Raw genomic sequence first — 22224 nt, forward strand, 5'->3', positions numbered from 1 at the left:
TATAGAGCACAGAAAGACCACAGACCGAATGAATGCCTCTATGCGTACAGTAATTATTCTAATCTTATCTTTATGATCTCCATGCTAGCGACACATAGGGGTTGCAGCAATTCCTAGAGTAATCATTTAAACCCAGTTCTTTAACTTTGTTAATAGACTGTCTCAGGACAGATTACATTGTCAAGAGTCTTCCAGTTCAGTTCCTTCAGGCTTTCTTGACACTATCCCACAGATTAAACAAACCTGTGACCATTTATGCTGCCTTTCTCTGGTTATGTTCAATATCCCCTGTCAGGCCTATCTGGTACAGGTCCCACACACTTGAGCAATATTTGAGAACCAGTCACACGGGCGATTTGTAAGTTATCTCCTTTGTAAATTGATTGCTCCTCCTCAGTATTCTACCATTAAACCGAAGTCTACCACCTGCTTTCCCTATGACTGAACCTATGTGGTCATTCCATTTCATATGCCTACAAAGTGTTACAGCCAGGTATTTTGTGTGTTAGCAATGAACTTGTTGGCAAACAAGGCAGTTTAAAGTCTGAGCAGATTTAAAATACAGGAGGTTGTTCTCAAGGGCTGCCCTCATGCGTTGTCCTTCCACACGTCCCACAAGTAGCCTTATTAATGGAGTGGGAGGAAGAGTGTCTACCTCTGGGATCTAAAGTATCTTATTACAGGAGGAAAATATGGCCCAACATCACTGCTATGAAATACATCATTAACTTTTGCAGGTAAAATATTTCCACTGAAGACTAGGGCAAAAGCTCGTATCTCCCCATTATCCTTCGTTCCTCTCTGAATGTGACAAAAGAAATGGATTCTACTCCACTCTAGGTAATCAAGATTATTTGTTTTTAGTGTCACATCCTGATGGCAGATGACATCTTTAATCCTATTGAGCTTGTTACGAGGAGAGATGGTAATTAGTACATCCCTGATTTTGTCACAGACCTGAAGTACCTGTGATCAGTTAGCATTCAATGTTTTGATAAACAAAGATCCATTCCTCGACTTCTGTATTGTATTAACTTCTCTGAACCAATCCTCCATATTTCCAACGAAAACAGTTGCTGCACTGTTGCAAAAGGTTCTCCAACAGTTCTTCAGCATACAAAGAACTGGGGTGAACTATCCACCTCTGTATCTCCTTGTCTGACTCGTCTCATGGTGTGACGAACAATTGCAGCACCACATGGTTGTAAGCCTTTGCATTAAAGTCTTGCTTTCTATCAACTGACACAGCTGTGTCGGCATGGCCACTGATATGAGTGACTTTGATCAATTTCACTGCCTATCACCTGCCCCAATGCCCCTTACTCCAATTGGATACTCCCCCTCCGTGTGCGCCACACGGGCACTGCAAAGGCAAAAGCAAGGCTAAGGCTACCTGGCATTTTAGTTGTTGCCCGGAGTCCCAGATTGGACAGGCACCTACTCCCTAGCATACATGGCGATGTTACAGCTCTGCCATCAGCTAACTGGTGCAAAGGATCACAGTGTGCAATGGGTAGATTAAGCATCATGTAAGATACTGTTCCTCAAAGGGCCCATACTTCTGTAAAATCTATGAAAGTTAAAGATAAACCCTGAAGGAGACTACAAGTAATTATGCCAAAAGATTCAAAGAAAGACTGAAATGAGCAAAAACTGATGGGTGTTCTAACAATGGTCCTGTCAAACATAAAAGCTTCACTAGGTAAGAAGACACCTAGGAATAACCACGGGTCTACACTAGCCCCTGACACTGAAGGGGGTGTTACCGTATTTACTCGAATCTAAGCCGCACTCGAATCAAAGCCGCACCTGAAAAATGAGACTCGAAATCAAGGGGAAAAAAAAAGTCCTGAATCTAAGCCACACCTGAAATTTGAGACTCGAAATTCAAGGGGAGAGAAAAGTTTTAGGCCGCACCTTCAAATCGAAACAAAGTTGGTCCATTGTAATACGAGACACAATTTAGATCGAATGAAAGACGATACAGCTACAATAGTTTGGTTCGAGTCGTAAGCTTAGCAGTTCAGCTTTACCAGGTAGCCATTGCTATGCGTCAGGCGCTCTGTCCGTATTTATACGGGTACCCTTCCTTTTTCACGTGCTTCGTCTGGTTTGAATCAATTGCTTATTTTGCTTTGATCTGGTAAGTGCCGTTCTCTTTGTTATAGGTGTTTACGTCACTCTAAGCTGAAAATGCATTACTGTACTGCGTCATGCATTGTTTGTCGCATTCTGATAGTGCGTGTTTACGGCCTGTCGCCGCCTGCGGCATGGCTTGCTTTTGTGCGCGCTACCGCCGCTTACGATTAAAAAAAGAGAGGAATTGTCTCATTAGCGAAACAATGGCAAATGACTGCTACTTGTTGTTACTTACACTGCTGCTTTCTTTGATAATGATCAACAAGAACTAAATAATAGACTGCGTATTATAGAACATGTTCTGAACGAGAGTTAGGCGAAAATTTTTCTCCGATTGAAAATCTTTGCGGCCGCTTCTTTAGTAAATCAAATTCTGCCAGAAATTAGTCATTTTAGATTTAAAAATCTAGTCAGTTGCCGTGCTTCATTTCTGACTATCACTATTAGGCGTAAAAATAATACGAATATAAACAGGACACTATACGTATTTTCTACCGCGTTTGCTGTTGTCTCACTCTCGTTTCGTAGTATATTAGGCAGACAGGATTTAAATGAGATAGCAACAACAGGAAAAATACATGGCAAAATGTTTATATTCGTATTATTCTTATGGTGAAGAGAATACTGCATGTGATTCACATTTCATCAGGTTCCTATTAGCAACAGTCTTGCCAGTCGGATTTTCGTAGTACATTGAAATTCTGCTACTTTCGAAGATGAACAATACGTAATTTGTATTTACTTCGTTGGATAATGTATGAAAATGCAGTGGTCGAAACTCGGGGCGGAGAAAAAAAAGCTCGTCTTCCACCTTTTTTTATTTATTTATTTATTTATTTACTGACGCAGAGGTTTTGGCACCAGTATTTATCTCGTTGCCTACACAACATGCCTGTGTAGCGCTACATACATTCGACGGCAGAAGTTAGTTGTGGCGGCACCTACCAACATTTTTCAGAACTTCCGCTTGCTTTGCACTCGATTCTAAGCCGCAGGCGGTTTTTTGGATTACAAAAACCGGAAAAAAAGTGCGGCTTGGATTCGAGTAAATACAGTATATGTGGCTCAGAAGCGTGGACAATAATACAAATTAGAAATGCCTTGGACACATGGAAACACAAAGTAGTGTGGAAGATATACGGAGCTGTACGTGATAACAGTGCTTTGTGAATTGGGACTAATGCAGAACTGCATGAACGGGGTGTGTTATATATGCCATCACCCTGTTTACCGAAAAGTGCACTTCCCCCAGAGAGTGAGTAGAGTAGGTACTACCTAGCTTTTGCGGTAGCTGCCCTGCAACGGGCAAGCAATGCCATTCATGTTACTAACAAGGGGTTGGATGACAGGTTTGTTCAGCATATGCGACACCAATATTTTTTTGAAATCTATGATTTAACAATCAAAACTAATTCATGACAAACTGTATACGCAGTCCATATTTTTTGCTCCACTCACCTTTCTTGGAGTATGAACCTTGGGTTTCTTGGGCACCTTTCTACGTCGACTTATTGGCACTGATGGTAGCTTGGCAACAATGTTCTTCTTCACTGGAGTTTTCTTCACAACTTCTGAAAAGAGCATTCGAGGCTTATGACACTGAAGCAAAGCTGCCATTTTCTTCTTATCTGCAACAATGTACAAGTTCAATGTAGTTCCTAGAGTACATATACAATGTCATAATGGACTGCTGGTTATTTAACGTAACACTCACTCAAAATTATCAAACATCTGATGGAATGTACATTTAGACACAGTCTCAATGACAATGTCTACAGCTTATTTCTCATTGGGTCTAATGTTAATGACAATCATTCCAGCTCTCCGAGTTTATTTCACTAATGCAAAGTAGTATAACTCATTTAATTCTTTGGTAATGCCACTTGTGCAGCTAAAATATTGGATGTCAAATCTCACCATATAGCGGAGATGCTGAGTTGCAGACCAGCATCTCCGCTATAGTGTCAGTAGAGACTTTCCTTGACATAATTGTTGGATGTCAAATCTGTGATACTTGCTAGTGCCCTAGAATTGCAATTTTGATCTGAGAGTCAAGAAAAATTTGATGGACATATAACCATATAACTATTACTAGAACATGTAAGCCCTGAAAACTACACTTAATAACACTACTAGAAACTTCACATACTATTTGGATATCTGGTATTATTAACTGCCATTACCAGTGACAAGGAAACCTAAAATCTATTTTTTTTAATCATATTTCAAATTGACAGGCAAGCTTTCAAACTAAAATGTATTCTATTACAACTATTCACAATCAGTGTTTCTACCCAAATACTGAACTGAGGAGGTAATTTACAGCAATAAGTTGCCATCATACAAAATTCATAAGTTGCAACTGCACACACTTAAGTCGGCATATACAATCCTTACTACTGTAACAAAAAATTTTCAGAAAATTAATAAAAAACAACATACTATACACACCTGGAGTTTTAGGTGATTTAGCTTTTAGCTTATTAGCAGCAATCTCCGAGAGGTCTACATCAGTCAATCTTCGCTTGGCTGCTTTTGCTGACATTGCCCGAAGGGATTTAAGCTTGCGAGGTGTCTTTGACTGTGATATGGGCGTGGAAGAAAGTTTACTTTTCTTAGGCACAATCATTGAAGCTCTTGCTGACCTAGTGTTTATTTTGTCAGTATTTGCTGAAGGAGTAGAGTTTCTACGGCTACGAGAAAACAATTCCTGACTTTCACGAATGTGCGCAAGCAGCAGTCCAGCTGATTTTCTTTTGGGTCTCTCAGCCACAGCAGATGCAGACGATTTCTGCAATTCTTTTAGCTGTGCCACTTCTCCATTGGAGGGCATCTGATCTGACAAGAATAAATCTGGAGACTGTACTATGGTTGCTGAATTATCTGCAGCAGGAACTTTTTGGCTATACCTTTGTGATCTTTTGCCCAACGATTGTACCTGTGAGAAATCTGGAGTCTCCCCTCCAATAAACATCCCACCTGGTGTAGCATTTGCATATTTAACGCTTGAGGACTCTCCTAAGGTGTCCTTCCTATAGGACTTTCTTGGTGAAGAAACTGCAACTGTTTCCTCTGCAGTAGGAGCCTTTTCTAGAGATGGCACACTGTGAGAGAGTCTTCCAATTTGCACTGATTTTCGCGAGCGAGGGGTGACACTGTAAGATATGCTTGACTTCTTTACACGTGATGTTTTTGACACTGGTGTTTCAACTGAATCGGAAACACTATCACGCATATCCGAGTTAAACGTGTGAGGTGTTTCACAAGCTATTGGTTCTGCACCACCAGATTTTCGCGGATTTGGTGTTACTTTCAGCAGCGATTTTTTAACTGAACTTTTAATACTAGTACGGCGGGAGACATTTACTGAGTGCGGCGTCTTGCTATCCAGTACTGCAGGCTGATAAGAATCCTGGGCACCAATTTTAACCTGAAAACAACAACATATATTAGAAGTATCTGCAGCAGGAACTTTTTGCTGTTTGTGACGTTTTACAATGCAATGGCTGTACCTGTGAGACACCTGGAGTCTCCCCTCCAAATAACTTCCCATCTGGTGTAGCATTTGCAGATTTAACACTTGACGAAACTCCTAAGGGGTCCTTCCTGTAGGACCTTCTTGGTGAAGAAACTGCAACTGTTTCCTCTGCATTAGGAGTCTTTTTTAAAGATGGCACACTGTGAGAGAGTCTTCCCATTTGCACTGATTTTCGCGAGCGAGGGGTGACACTGTAAGATATACTTGATCTCTTTACACGTGATGTTTTTGACACTGGTGTTTCCACCAAATCAGAAACACTGCCACTCATAACAGATGTAACAGTGTGAGGTGTTTCAAAAGGAATTGGTTGTACAGTAGAGGCACCACCAGATTTTCTTACATGTGGTGTTACTTTTAGCAGTGATTTTTTCACTGAACTTGTAACACTGGTACGGCGGGTGACATTTACTAAGCGCGGAGTCTTGTCATCTGATACTGCAGACTGATCAGAATCCTGGGGACCAAATTTAACCTGAAAATAACAACAGATATTAGAACAATTTTAACAAATTTACAAACTGGATGACATCCTGACTTGGTTTTGAAACATATGAGTGATGTACCTTATTCCCAACAGTAGTGGGCCTTAGCTGATGGCTCTAAGCACTATGGGACTTAACATCTGAGGTCATCAGTCCCCTAGACTCAGAAACTACTTAAACATATCTAACCTAAGGACATCACACACATCCATGCCCGAGGCAGGATTCGAACCTGCGACCGTAGCAGCAGCGCGGTTCCGGACTAAAGCGCCTAGAACCGCTCGGCCACAACGGCTGGCGTGGGCCTTACCCTCTACTTTATTTCACATCATTTCTTAGCTCAAGATAGAAATCTGGGATATAAATTTGTGCGTGCACTCTGCTATTAGAAGAATATCTGCAATACATAGGTTGAAAGTAAATGATGCAAGTACAGATTCCTGTGGAATTCAATTCTTCAGTTCTTCCTCATCCAGGATAACTTTTGAACTACTTATGACACAGGATATTATTTAGGAGCTGACAGAGTTGAAGAGTCTCTCATTCATAGATGGAACCACAAACAAGGGTGGTAGAGTTTAGACTCTCGCTGTGCGCCTGGCATCACGCACTGTCCTACAACCAATAAGTGTTCAGTAGTGTTCTTAGCACACTGCTGTGAAAGTCATAGTGTGAGAAACATGATCATAGCGAAGTATTTAGTGAATTTTTATTCAATTTGTTACGAGTGTTAATGGCTGCCGGTGGTAAGCAAGAGACATTATCTGCAGAAAACTCTTCAACTGCGAAGCCCCTTTATGTACATAACCGAACTGGCGCTTTGAAATGGCAACACTGCAAATGGTTCAAATGGCTCTAAGCACTATGGGATTTAACATCTGAGGTCATCAGTCCCCTAGACTTAGAAACTACTTGAACATATCTAACCTAAGGACATCACACACATCCATGCCCGAGGCAGGATTCGAACCTTCGACTGAAGCGCCTACAACAGCTCGGCCAGAATGGCATAAACACTGCAAACCCCATCCATACTTTGACCTGCATGCAGACCATTGCCATTTGTGAATCTGACTGTAGTAATTTTAGGAGACCCTCTTTCCACAGAATACTGGAAGCTGCAGCAGAAACACTAGCACTATGTACGTTCTCAAATCTCTTTAGTACTGTGTTGATGGCAATGTGATAGGGGATTTTACTACTGTGGCAGAGGTGCACGAGTAAAGATCGTTCACCATACTATGATTGAGCACTCAACAATTTAATAATAGCTATGACAGACTTCAATAAAATACCAGAATGCACAATACATTAGCAGAACTAATTCGAAACCTAGCAATAACTACATTATATATATATTCCTCCATTGCTGAATCACATCGTGCTGCACAAATAAGAGAAAAATTGTAAAGACATGACGACATTTCCCTGACCCAACATCAGACACATTCAGACTGAAACCATTAATACTCATATCAGGCACAATGCAGTCCACAAAACTACTTTCCCCATTAAACAATATACAACTTCAACAACGGAATGTCACAATATTCTGTGAAGGATGGTCACTACTCACCATATAATGGAGATGCTGCGTTGCAGATAGGCACAACAAAAAGACTGTCAGAAAGCGAGGTTTTGGCCACTACGGCCTTCACTGGAAATAGACAAAACACACGCACAAAACCAGTCTCTGACCGCTGAGGCCAGGTTGTGAGCGGGCTGGTTATGAAGGCCTTGTTGGCTGAAAACTCACCTTCTGTCTTTTTCTTGTGCCTATCTGTGACTCAGCATCTCTGAAACATGGTGAATAGTAGCTATACTTTTCATAAGATTGTTAAAATACAACTTAACAGTTACAACAATTAATACACATAAATAGTTCAAAAAATACCAAGGAAGTACTCCGCCTTCCTTCCACCGTCTTAGCAGGATGCCGGGTGCGACTTGACAAGCTGTTCCCTACTGACCTACGTAGTACCCACGTCCTAAGAGACTGTGATGTTTCCTATAAATTAAGAAGCACATAGTTACTACTAAAAAACAAAAAATATGCTGTCTCATTAAACTTAACAGTGATAAGTAATTAACACAGAATCCATTTATTACAAAAACAACAAAGCATAAAGAAATGCTGCACATGTAAAGAAGCATGGGCACAATAAATGGAACCACAATTTTTATACAGTAAAACTTCATCAAGGCAGAACGCGTATAATTTGGAAATCTGCCCAAACTGTAAAAGTATACACCTTTACATGCCAATTGTTTTTGTATAAAGCAAAATATGTCTAATGCGGCAACGGAATGCAAATTTTGAGACTTAATTAATAACTTATAGTATAATGGGGAAAAGAGCTTATACTGTAGTATAATATACACTAGCACACACGCACATATCCATCAACACATACAGACACAAGCAGATATATATATATATATATATACAGCAACTCTAAGATGTTGCTTAAAACACTGATTAATTTATTATAACATTGTACTATTACAAAGACAGTTTGTATTAACTGAGAATGACAAAGGACTGAAGCATTGGAATTAAATTTTGGCACTTTCCACTAGCATACATATGCAACATTTTCTTCATAAAATACAAAAAACAAAGCATTGCCTTACAGACTAAAACAACCTAACAAAAAAATGGTTCAAATGGCTCTGAGCACTATGGGACTCAACTGCTGAGGTCATTAGTCCCCTAGAACTTAGAACTAGTTAAACCTAACTAACCTAAGGACATCACAAACATCCATGCCCGAGGCAGGATTCGAACCTGCGACCGTAGTGGTCTTGCGGTTCCAGACTGCAGCGCCTTTAACCTCACGGCCACTTCGGCCGGCAACAACCTAACAACCTAAGCTCATTTTCAATGTGAACTTACCTGTCTTTCTCTGATCTGTGGTGATACAACAGCCACCAGTCGCTTTGAAGATCCCATATCATCTGTGAATAAAACGAGAACAAGCATTACATTATGAAACTAAGTTCATAATTGAGGGAGTGAGTTTTTATGTCAAATAATAACAAATAATAATTTTGGATTATTTAAAAAAATACATGTAGTGTCAAAGTCTAAAGTAATAAGTATAGTACGAGTCTTAGCCAGGGTGGGGGGGACTATTTTTTTCAATCACTGAGAATTTTTGCTGAGCTTTCATCATGATGTTGAATTTTACTTAGGACAAAACTACATATATACTGCTTAGTCACATTCAACTAATTCCTTTCTGACAATCTATTTTGTTACAAAATCCATCTGACTTCAAAAAACACATCATAAACAACCATGCATCCATCACTCCTATATTACATAGTTGGTATCACCCAATCACAATATTATTGCACTTAAGTTTCCTGTGGCCATTACCGGAATTACGCGGTCACATTACTGTAAGTATACCGGAATTACGCGGTCACATTACTGTAAGCATGTACAGTGGTGACAAACATATCACATTGTGAATGATTTCGAGACCGCTATGCTTGCAGTACCAAGGGGTTCAACGTGTCCTCATTAAATAGCACAATAAGCCAACTCAACACAGTCAACTAACAAACTATCGGGAACCAAATGTCCATTCAATAGTATAAGAGAACACTTTTACCTAAGTACCATATTTTCCACATGAAGAGTAGGTTTCCTCCAAATTCATTATTCAAAAAATACAAGGTTGTTTTATACTTTTACACTAAACTATTGCTGCTGATATCATACTAATGTTCTCAGTTCGGAACACAAATATTTGTGGTAACCAAGATTATAAATCTCACTGCTGCTCATATATGTTCAAATTCAACAAATCTTGTCCCCTCTCATTGGTTAGGTAAAACTAGCATCCCCGGTGATGACTTAAAACAGCGATACCATAGAGAAAGTGTAGATAAAAATTAATGTAAACCAATTCCATCTGTTTATTTTATTTCTCCTTGTATTGTTGAAATTTAAGCAGTCAAAGGCCCCAAGTTCAGAACAGATATAATGTTAACTTTATAGGCAGATTTCTTCATCTCAATTGCCTTCATTTTGATAATTTCTCCAGTAATTGGGAAGTCTTCGCTGTGTTTCCCTTGCATGTACTGAACAATCTGCTGCCTTTTCTACTTTGATCCCTCGGAAGTTTGGTATGTAGAACTGCTGTTCTTTAATTTATCCTCCTCCAGACGTTACCTACAAACATTCACTTTTGAGACAGCAATTTTTTTTTCTTCCCTGCTGTGGCCTTTGTTTCATGTATCACCGCTCACTTAAAATTAGTACAGTATTGGCCGTGTGAACTAGATGGGAACTGCAAACTCAGACTATGTTTTTCAACTGTCATGAGCAATTTGCATCTATTATTTATAGCTACAACTTACAGTTCTTACAGCACAGACAATAAAAGCACACTAAATGACAATATGGTGTCCTCTTAGCCACCTACAGCATAATTGGCAGAAATCTTACAACAGTACTGTAGGGTCGTGGTAGCTTTAAGGGCCCCAAATGTGAGTAATGGAAACTGCAACATATCGGAAACAAACTACTACATATTTTTGACAAGCAGGAGTATGTAGTCACTGCTCACAAGCTGTGCTATTACGTTCCTGCCTAATAACAATTTGTGACAGCATAGCTTTGCTTTTTAGAAGACTGCACGCATATAAATCTGAGACATTAACTTAATTTCTGTGGCCATGAATATGCACGTTTCATTTTAATGAAATGAATCATCTGTGGTCTACAATGAAAGATTTTTACAATCTGGATTGCTTTATACATTAAAAACTGTTTGTTACAAAAGCTGCTGATTTCACTTATGGAATTTTATGTCAGATTTTCACTCACACCAGAAAATGCCATTTGCTTACACTTTTTGAGACACTCCTTTGTTTTTGCACTGTTGATTCCAGCCTACAACCACACTGCTTTGTGGTACTGCACTGTGTTGTGTTTCACATAAAAAGGTATAGTTCTACAAAACAGTGTAGGACTAGGCCAGAATCAACACTGCCAAACAAAGTAATAGCTTGAAAACATGCAAAGCACACTGCATTTCCTGATGTGAGCAAAAATTGGACATAAAATAAACGTCTTTTGTAACCAACTGTTTTCATCATCATGTTGAATTTTACTTGGGACAAAACTACATATATACTGCTTAGTCACATTCAACATCTTCCTTTCTGACAATCCATTTTGTTACAAAAATCCATCTGACTTCAAACACCACATCATGAACAGCCATCACCCCTATTACATAGTTGGTATCACCCGATCACAATATTATTGCACTTAAGTTTCCTGTGGCCATTACTGAAATTACGCGGCGACACTTCACACATTGTAAGTACAGTAGAATGTTTATTATCCAGCCTTTAACTAACCGACTCTTCAGACAATCTGCCCATGTGTCCAACCATCTGTCTGTGCTCCATGCCGAACAGTGCCAGCAGTATCAATTGATTTTACTCATCAAAGCAGGTGTCCTGAGTCATGCTCCTCCCACATGCTCAGCTGACAGACCGCTGTACTGTTAGGCTGTTCTCTTTACTCTACTCTAATCTGCAGTTTTATCTGTATACTTTTTATGTTTATTATTGTATTCCTCTTCATTTTAAAGTTGGAGTGCAGTTTTATACAGTTTACTGACTTGTGATTAAAAAGTATGAGGAATACCGGAAGACTAAAAATGGCTACAAATCTGAAAATGAAATGTTGTGTTCAAAGGTGAGGTACTTACTAAATTAGGAAGAGGTGGTGGTGGTTAGTGTTAAGGTCCCATCGACATTAAGGTCATTAGAGACAACGCAAGAGTGGAATGTGTCAAAGGTTGGGAAGGAGATTGGCCATGCTCTTTCAAAGGAACCATTTCGACATTTGCTTGTGGTAATTTAGGGAAATTATGTATAACTTAAGTCTGAATGACCGGACGTGGGTTTGAAATGTCATCCTCCAGAAAAGTCCAGTGTGTTAACCACTGCACCACCATGCTCTTCCCACTAAATTAGCTTCTGAAATGGATGCTGGAGTGATAACCATAAAAGACTGGAAAAAGAACGAAGAGATCTTTAATTTTTTTTAATTAACTGTAGATGTGAAAATGCTTGAAGAACTAGAAAAGCATTGGGGTGGGGGTGCGGGCGAATCTTGAGCTCTTGGATGACACTGAGTGGGCTTGGTTTTGTTGGGAAATATGTAAAGGAACCCCACTTTCAGGTCCTCTAAACAATAAATAAATAAAATTTTCAATTGAATTGAAAACTGGGAGGTGATGAAGGATGTTCCAAACAAGTGAAGATTGGCTTCACTGGTGGTAAAACTGTCACGGCATTAGGCAAGTTGCTATTTCAGGTGAAAAACTTTCTGCCGATGACGATGCAGGTAGAGCATTTGTTGAACATTTTGAAAAAATATCTTCAGAAGATAAACTGGTATCTGATCAATCACACAACAGTAACTGAACTATAAAATTCTCCCTCTAAAGTCTCTTGCCTCAAAGAATCAAACAGTCAAAGGCACAGAACTAGCAAAGGAAAGGCCGACCATTGCAACATGCAGCAACACACGTGGTAACCAACAATTGCCCTTGCTTGTAATTGGCGAATCTAAGAAACCAAGACTGTTCAAAAACATAAATACGTCAGCACTTCTTGTTGATTACAAAGCTCAGAGAAGTGCTTGGATGAATGATTTGTTTACAGAATGACTGACCGAGGCATTTTTCTGACACAGCCAGAGATCAAGTCTGAAACCTAAATTCCTAAACACGCTTCGCTGACACAAATGTTGGTACTAACATGAATTGTATTTTTATTAACAATGAAACATGATTTAAAACTTTAAAAGTCATGCTGAGAAGAGAGAAAACATTAAATTCTAATTTTATCTTTACAAGTATCTACAACAACCAACACAATCAAGTTCCTTGAACTGTTAAAACATGAACACTAAACTGCATTCCACGAAAAAGTGGACATACTACATTTAAGTTATCATTGAAGCTAAATCTGAATAATCATCTGTGACCCACATGAAGAAGTCAATATAAAATAAATAACGTCAACTTTGGAGAGGTATTACGTTCGACACAGAAATACAGTGAAAGGTATGTTATGAGGCGTGTTATATAATTTCTTTGAAGTGACTCAGTGATAATATGCCAGACTACAAATCCATAGGTATGAGATTCAATTCTTGGTCAATCTTAAGGGGACCACACCCTGCCTATCTAACCCATGTTAATTTAGGCAAGTATTTGACCCATTTCTGGGGGGGGGGGGAGAACTATTTGATGCAGGACCTTAATATTTTTACTGTATGTTACATCATGATAATAGAATAAACTGTACTAAAATCTATTTTATCCATTTTATAGTTTTTAAGAAATACTTTTTTTTAATTTATTAACAAAAAATATTAAGTTTTTCTGCAGACAATATTTTTTGTGAACTTCCTAATGGGGAATATTAATGAATGTAGCACCAGAGGTGGCTTCTTATGTTATGCACAGTCACTGAAAATTTCATTCATTTATCTATGATAGTTTCTGATATAATGGGGCATATGTACTGAAAATTTTAGTTTGCAGGAAATTGACTTCAAACAAAAAACTTTTGAAATTTGTACAGTTAATTAAAACTGTCCTGCTGCATATGATGGCCCACCTTTGGCCTCTAGCAGGTTTTCGAGCTCCTTTTTCACCTTCCTGGATGTTTGTCTTGCTTTCATGGCCATATTAGATGCAGACCTGTCTGCATCGGCTATCCTCCATTTATCACAATGTTGTAGCCCAGTGATCATATTTTCACCAGGATTAATTCTCAGCTTTTTCAGTACCAAACACTTTCTAATATTACCACAATTGAATGTAATAACAGCATCATGAACTCTTAGTTTCATTGTATGCGTGCCTACAAATACGGTTTTAGGAAGGTGGTTCCAAATTGTGCTGTTGAAACATTCATTTGGGTTCTGTGTCTGCCCATGCAGACATTTCCTTAGAAGGTCAGGATGAGCCAAGTCTCTGAAACTAGGTTTAATTGCTGTAATAACAGCAGCAGGAAGAGAACGCTGGTGAGAATAAGATTCTCAAGTTGCCTGAGCCCTATGGTATTTGCACCATGAATTTTCTCCTAATGGACACAATCCATGACATGGCTTATCATCAGTAGAGGACTTACGGAAGAATATGGCCCAAACAGCTCTCTGCATCGCCTCCAGATTTTCTTTATTTTTCCTAATTGCCTGTCCATAGTATACCTGCAAGTTTTCTATTTCAGTTTTAGTTAACTGACCCTGTCTGGTCAACAATTTTCTATCTCCTAATTTTTTTCCTCTCATATCAACAGTTTTCTCAGCCTTGTTCCCAAACGTTTTGGAACATGGCCTACACATTCTATTTTGCTAATAATGGCATCTCCATGTGGCTTAGAGTTCACCACATTGTTGTATGCCTTACTGTCACCATCGCCCAAATATTTGGTGTACCGTATGCCTCTTGTTTCTATGGAGCAATGAAATATTTGTTGTACTCCCTGAACTTCTATACCACCACTTGCTCCTCTAAAATTATCCACAGTTGCAGACTTTACAACGTTTGCAATATTTAGACATTATCTCCACATCTAACACTTTACCTGTGTCTACACTCGTGGCAGTCACTATTCCATTCAGAGAAGTATGTCCTCTTTTCTGCCAACTTCCATCAAGTGCTACTGCACTATCCAAACATCCATCATTTTCTTCCACTGCTTCCCCAGCAGCCAGTTTCATGCTTTCCTCACCTACCTCACATACAGTTTTCTCTAATACTGCAGTCAGTTTTTCAAATTTATTTTGTGGCTGATGTAAGTTCATCATCATTGAACAAAATGTTCTCCCTGCAGCCATGCGCTTGCCAATGGACTGTAAGACTAATCTAGAATTGATTTCATAAGGGCCACTTGCATATGGTTTTGAAGAACTCATAAAAGTAATCACAGCTGAGCATTTACCGCAAATTAAATCCAAAGCAATTTCTAGGCCTTTTCTCTCACTGGCACACTCACAAATTTTCACACACTGTGGCTCACCACACTGTCTACATTGTACAAATTTAGAAATTACATCTGATAATATTCTCAAATTTATAATAATGTTACTGCACCCCTTGTCCCTAACAGTAAATTCATTTAAACTCCCTTGAAATGGTGATAGCTTCTTTGATCATGCACTTGTTGAATCACAATTAGAAACATCATTGCCAGATGACACAACCTCTTGTACAGAAAGCTTTCTAAACTTGTTTCCTCTAAATCGTCGTTTCTTGAAAATGCCTTTATGTTTCGTCATCTTCAATAAACACATCAAAACACATGTAAACAAGCATTGCAAACGCAACTAACAATTACTCGCAATCACACTTTAACAAACCTAACCACGTGTTGTTTACAAACAGCAGAAACAAAAGAATACTGACCGTTGCATTACAACAATAGCCAACACACTCTGAAGTTACGTGCAATATAGGGAATATAAAGATCTAAAATATATGCAGAAAAGTGGGCATAGCACAAACACATGTGGCAGGAAAATGATCTTTAAATGCTCTAATAAACATTTTTTAGCAAAATCCTGTTCAGAGCACTTAAATAAAACCTTTATCTATCGAAATATGATGAAAACCAAAAATCGATTTTTTTTTTACCTGAATCACAGTGTGGCCCCCTCAATATTTTGATCTGTGAATCATCACTGCCTTTCACCTCTGGCAATTTTTGGTGATATGAAAAAACGCCTAGTTACAACGTAGTTCAGATTCTGGCTAAACTGAAGGTCCTTTATACCTGGCTCGGTCAGTCAGTTCACAAGTTGGAGGAAGGCCAATGCATACCACCTCCAACAGGACTGTGCCTGACAAAGCACTGGTGTTCAAAACAATCTTCAGATTGATGACAATTTTGCTCAGGTATGTTAAAGTGTGGTTCAATGTTTGTGCCCATGCTGAAACTTTCATGTGTTTGATACAAAAGTGAAGCAAAAATCATTTGATACAAAAGTGGAGCAAAAAGCAATAACTAAACCATAAAGATTACTGAAACAAATGTCCTATTCGTTACCTGCTGCAATTAACATCAAAAAATTAACTACAGAAATTTCTGCATGGCTGTGATGACGAACCTGGAGATACTAACTGCACAGTTTTGATTTCTACAATATGAAGTACAAGGTTAAGTATACCGCATTCTTATTTTTTAGGTGAAAAGGCGTCAGTAGTACTGAACTCTTGCCAGGCATGACAGCACATGCCAATTCTACCACTAACAATTTAAGGGAAAGTAAAATTTTATTTGAAATTCAATTAGCATCATTTAACACATACACCTTAGCTTTACAGCTCTCAACACCCATTCAAAATAAAGCAACAGGAGGAAATGCCGGTGATCAAAAAGATGGAAATTTTTAACAGACAAAGCGAAAGTAAAAAATTAATAGACTGTGACAGAAACAGATAATACGTAGATAAAAGCAGCAAATATAGGACAGTGACACGGGAAGGGAACTAAATGGGATGAATTATGCCTTACTCAGGCTCTAAGTTGGGATATTCAAATGTTCCACTACACTGCCAATCATTTGAGCTGGAGTGCCATGTACCAATTATGATGGTCTTTCCTCAATTCAAAGAAGAGAACACCTTATCTAATGAAGTCTTTGCAATTACTACTTGCGGCTTCTTCTATTCTTAAACTTTTTCAAAACTGCGTACTCAGGAAAGACAAGGTCATGATATCACATCTCTGTGTGTATTTTGAATGGGGTTATAACTTAGCAACATTTGGTATTTCACAATTTGAAAACGAAACTGGGCTCTAATTTGGCAGAAAGCTTTAACTTCACGCAGCCAGGTGTTGGATTATACTTCAAAAGCACCAGTTCCACAAACAATATGTCACAGACAAAATACCTACCACTTACATTCACAACAATTTTTGTAGGGCACTATGACAAATTCAATGCAAAGACTTAACAGAAAGGATTACCTGTCACATTACGTGGCAGCAGTGCCACAGTTGGCTTCATAACAGAAGAAATTTGTGGTAGTTCTTCATATTCCCAACGGAACAAACGGTCAGATACACTGATAGTGTCTCCGTGGTGCAGTATTGCAACTTCAGTAACATCAGTACCATTTAGTTTAGTTGGCATTTGTTTACATAAGTTCTTTAGTGAGCACTGTAAGGAAGAATATTAAGCAATGATCACAACTGAATTTTTCTACTTTAAACTTACAGGATTTCATTCTACAATAACATGTTATTGGGAAAAAAATACAACATATAAAAATGGGATAATTATTCACTAGCAGATTTAAAGTGCAAGAGATCTAAAAAAGATCAAAACATGATATGAACACACAACTGGTTCTACAAACATGCAAAATAGAAGCCTCGCAACACTCCACGATACGGATTACCTGAGGATGAAAAACATGTTATTCTACAAGAAATTTCTATTATCAAAAAATAACATTATTTACAACCATGAATAAAAAATCTGCAACAGAATAAAAATAGATGGTAGTAAGTGTCTGATGTAGGTATGTGAAGCAATCTTACTCTTGTGAAAATGAACAGCGTAATACTAAGTCAAACTTCACCAAAATTAAAGCAATGAGGCAAAGGAACAATACTGAGAAATGAACAGGAAAAAACACAAAACACATTAAGACAATGAAAATTCTCTTTCTATATTCTGTAATTTCAGTTACATGAAGCAGAAAAATTTGACAAAAAATAAGAATAATGGAATTTGCATCCACCTAAATTGTTCTCTACGGGATGCTACCTGTTTATTATGGCAGATATGTCTTGCAAGAAGGTGGGACAAATACCTCAACAGCACAGCTAGCAAGTTATATGGGTGTTTTCAAGTTAACCAATGCAGTGGGTTCACCCAAGATAACACTGACTGTGGAAGGCTACGAACTTTTACAGGTTAACAAAACTGTGTTCAAAAACTCATAGTAACTCATAGTAACTAAAGTCTTTACAAATTATCTAAATATCTTCTGATTTACTACAGCCACTACTATGACTTTCAAAATGAAAATTATGCAATAGGCTGAGTGATGGCTTACAGTGAAAGAACTACACCAATTTATGAAAGGTTTAATTACACTACTGTCCTTTGAGTGGGAAACTGAAATTGAAGGCTAAATACTTTTACACAAATTGATTACCTATCGCACACACACGCACACACACACACACACACACACACACACACACACACACACACACACAAAACGAGCAGAAAGAATGAAGACAATTACACACTGAAGTACCAAAGAAACTGGTATAAGCATACATATTCTAATACAGAGATATGTAAGCAGGCATAATACAGCACTGCTGCTGGCAACACCTACATAAGACAACAAGTGTCTGGTGTAGTTGTTAGATCAATTACTGCTGCTACAATGGCAATCAAGATTTAAGTTAATTTGAATGTAATTTTATATCAGGTGCATGAGCGATGAAGTGGAGATTTTCCCGTACGACCATTTCACAAGTGTACTGTGAAAATCAGGAATCCGCTATAACATCAAATCTCCGACATCACTGCGGCTGGAAAAAGACCCTGCAGGAATGGGACCATTGACGACTGAAGAGAATCGTTCAACGTGACAGTACATCTCATCTGTACCTGTCAACACCGCATTGATCTGCTGATGACTGGAAACACACTGCCTCGTCACACCAGTCTAATTTCAAAATGTATTGAGCAGATGGAAGTGTAGAGGTATGGAGACAACCTCATGAATCCATGGACCCTGCATGTCAACTGAGGACTGTTCAAGCTGGTGGAGGCTCTGTAATGGTGTGGGGCATGTGCAGTTGGAGTGATATGGGACCCCTAGTATGTCTAGATACGACTGACAGGTAACACATACGTAAGCATCCTGTCTGATCACCTGCATCCATTCGTGTCCATTGTGTATTCAGATGGACTTGAGCAATTCCAGCAGGACAATGCAACACCCTGTGTGTCCTGAATTGCTACAGAGTGGCTCCAGGAACACTCTTCTGAGTTTGAACACTTCCGCTGGCCACCAAACTCCCCAGACATAAACATTATTGAGCATATCTGCGATGCCTTGCAACATGCTGTTGGGAAGAGATCTCCATCCCCTCGTACTCTTATGGAATTATGGACAGCCCTACAGGATTCAAGTTGTCAATTCCCTCTAGCACTACTTCAGACATTAGTCTAGTCCATGCCACATCGTGTTGAGTTCTGCGCACTCACAGGGGTCCTACACGGTATTAGGTAAATGTACCAGTTTCTTTGGCTCTTCAGTGTATATTTTAATGAACAAGTAGTGAAAAATTAGAATATATTATGCATTGTCAGGACGAAGTTTAGGGAGACACTGCCAGAAGAATAATGTAAAACAATCCATGGTACAATTTATTATTTCAAAAACTGAGGCCTACTGACCCAAACCCTCTCACAAGGCTTACTTCTGAGCAGTCTCAATCCGTGTGTTAAAGTGTGTTGAAATTGTTGGGCCATCAGGAGTTGACTCTCTTTGCCAGTATTCATTAATATAAGTATATAAAAGAAACTTGCTTTTGTGCTGCTGCTACTGGCTGGGTATCACCCACTTCTTGTAATAACCTGAGCCATATCGCACAGATGGACTAACAGAAAATATTTTCCAGCATTTATACTGTCTGCTTGCCCCTACATATGAACTTCACTGACTTGCAGTTTAAGAAATGCTACATATATTGTGGATAATTATAGGGAGGGGGGGGGGGGGGGGGAGGGAGGGGGACTTTTGCCCCCTTACATGGTAAAGTCTACAGACTGACCTTTCAGTTAAAGTGATGACCCGAAGAAGCTTCCCTGTTAATTGTCTAAGATATGTATCAATCATTCCACGTGAAATTAAGTAATAAAATAATAAATGTGAACCTTTACGATTTAAAATTTTGTAGTTCGTAGTCATCTTATGCTACCTATCAAAACAAGACAAAATCCAAAATTGAAGATTTTTTGACATTTCGTTTTTAGTTATTAATTTTTAATGTTTGCGAAGTTCACTGATTTTTCCAACATTCCAAAATTTTAAATGGCCATATCTCAAAAAGTGGTTTAAAACGGGGGGAAAGGGACCAAACTGCGAGGTCATCGGTCCCTTGTTCCCAGTAGAACAATTACACAAGGGAAAGAAGACAACAAAGAAGACATTTGGCACAATAAACAGGAGAAATGAAGAACCAGAAGAACGACAGAAGGACAACAAACACTACAGTAGACAAAACAGGACAAGAAAACCACACAGAGGCACAAGAAACAGGGAGAGGACATTAAAAACAAGAAAGAAGATTACCATGGGTGGCTGACCATGAGAATAAAAAAAGAGAAGACAGCCACTCTGCAACACATTAAAACCTCCACCCTAAAAGCCCTAGGGCAGAGGACACTGAGGGACAAAGGACTTGCACTAAAATGGTAAAAGCCACCCTCACCAATAAAACGTAAAACTAAAGCTGCTGTTGAGGCATTGTTGCCCAACACCAAAGGTAGGGTGCTGGGAAAGTTAAAAGTCCAACGCAGAGCAGGTAAAAGTGGGAAGTCCAGCAAGAGGTGGACGACTGTCATTTGGGAGCCACAGAGACACTGAGGTGGGTCCTTGAGACTGTGGAGGTAACCATGTGTGAGCCCCGTACGGACAATGCAGAGTTGACAAAGTACAACTGATTCCTTACGAGAAGACCGCAGGGAAGACTTCCAGACATTTGAAGTCTCCTTAACGACATGCAGTTTGTTGTGCATACAGTTATGCCACTCCGCCTCCCAAAGCCGAAAAACCCTGCGGCATAAGACAGATCGCAGGTATGTTTCAGAGATGGAAATCTCCAGGAGTGGTTTCCGCATAGCCTGTTTGGCCAGCCTGTCAGCAAGTTCATTGCCTGGGACTCCGACGTGTCCTGGGGTCCAGACAAACACCACTAAACAACTGGACCGTTCCAGGGCAGAGATGCACTCCTGGATGTTCGCTACCAAAGGATGGTGAGGGTAGCACTGGTCGATACTTGTAAGCTGCTCAGAGAGTCAGAACAGAGAAGAAACGACTCCCCCAGAACAGGAACAGATATATTAAAGTGCACGAGATACGGCCACAAGGTCTGCAGTGAATACACTGCAGCCAGCAGGCAAGGAATGCTGTTCAATATGGCCTCTGCAGACATAGGCAAAGTCAACATTACCGTCAGCCATTGAGCCGTCGATGTAAACAACTTCAGAGCCCCGGAACAGGCCAAGAATCGAGAGGAAGTGACAGCGGAGAGCGGTGGCATTAACGGAGTCCTTAGGGTGATACAAAAGATCCAGACGAAGCTTTGGAAGTGGTGTACGTAAATGGACCTCAAGTAGAGGGGCAAGGGTAAGGACGACAGTTCTGAGAGAAGGGATAGCACGCAAACCGCGATCATGAGCCCCAACCTGCACCACCGATGCAGGAGATGAAATGCCATGGGTGGGAAAAGGAGACATTAATTCGTATTCTTAGGAGAACTATGAATGTGTGCAACATAACTGGCGAACAGCTGTGCACGTCAGAACTATGGGAGGCACCAACTTGGACACAAAGTATGAAGCGAGAGAAAGCTTTGGATATAAATCGAGAGCACACCCCAGAGACCCCATTCATACAATGTGGCAAGGATATGATGTCACCAGGTCATGTTGTATGCTTTACGTAAGTCAAAAAAGACAGCAACCAGATGTTGGCGTCTGGAAAAAGACTTTTCAGATGGCAGACTCGAGGGACACAAGACCATCAGTGGTAGAGCGACCCTGGCGGAAGCTGCCCTGACATGGAGCCAGTAGGCCACATAACTACAGGACCCAAACCAACCACCGACACACCATACGTTCCACCAGCTTATAAAGAACGTTGGTGAGGCTGATGGGCAGATACCCAACCAAATCAACTGCATTTTTACCGGGTTTTAACACCAGAGTGATGGCAGTCTCCTGCCATTGCGATGCAAAGACGCCATCACGTAAGATCC

At 39.6% G+C, this 22224-nt stretch overlaps 1 protein-coding gene across 1 annotated transcript in view; it reads right to left on the bottom strand.

Annotated features, from left to right (window-relative positions):
- The window catches only part of LOC126475207 (proliferation marker protein Ki-67-like), an 81770-nt gene that overhangs the window by 41235 nt on the left and 18311 nt on the right, over window positions 1–22224 (bottom strand). The window contains exons 3-8 of the mRNA XM_050102861.1: window positions 17179–17371; window positions 9059–9120; window positions 8057–8170; window positions 5652–6152; window positions 4591–5569; window positions 3598–3767 (exon numbers count right to left, since the gene is read on the bottom strand). Coding sequence (XP_049958818.1) covers window positions 3598–3767; window positions 4591–5569; window positions 5652–6152; window positions 8057–8170; window positions 9059–9120; window positions 17179–17371 — 2019 coding nt within the window. The remainder of the gene's footprint in view (window positions 1–3597; window positions 3768–4590; window positions 5570–5651; window positions 6153–8056; window positions 8171–9058; window positions 9121–17178; window positions 17372–22224) is intronic.

Source organism: Schistocerca serialis, chromosome 4 (assembly GCF_023864345.2).
Source record: "Schistocerca serialis cubense isolate TAMUIC-IGC-003099 chromosome 4, iqSchSeri2.2, whole genome shotgun sequence".
In the NCBI taxonomy this organism is placed as follows: domain Eukaryota; kingdom Metazoa; phylum Arthropoda; class Insecta; order Orthoptera; family Acrididae; genus Schistocerca; species Schistocerca serialis.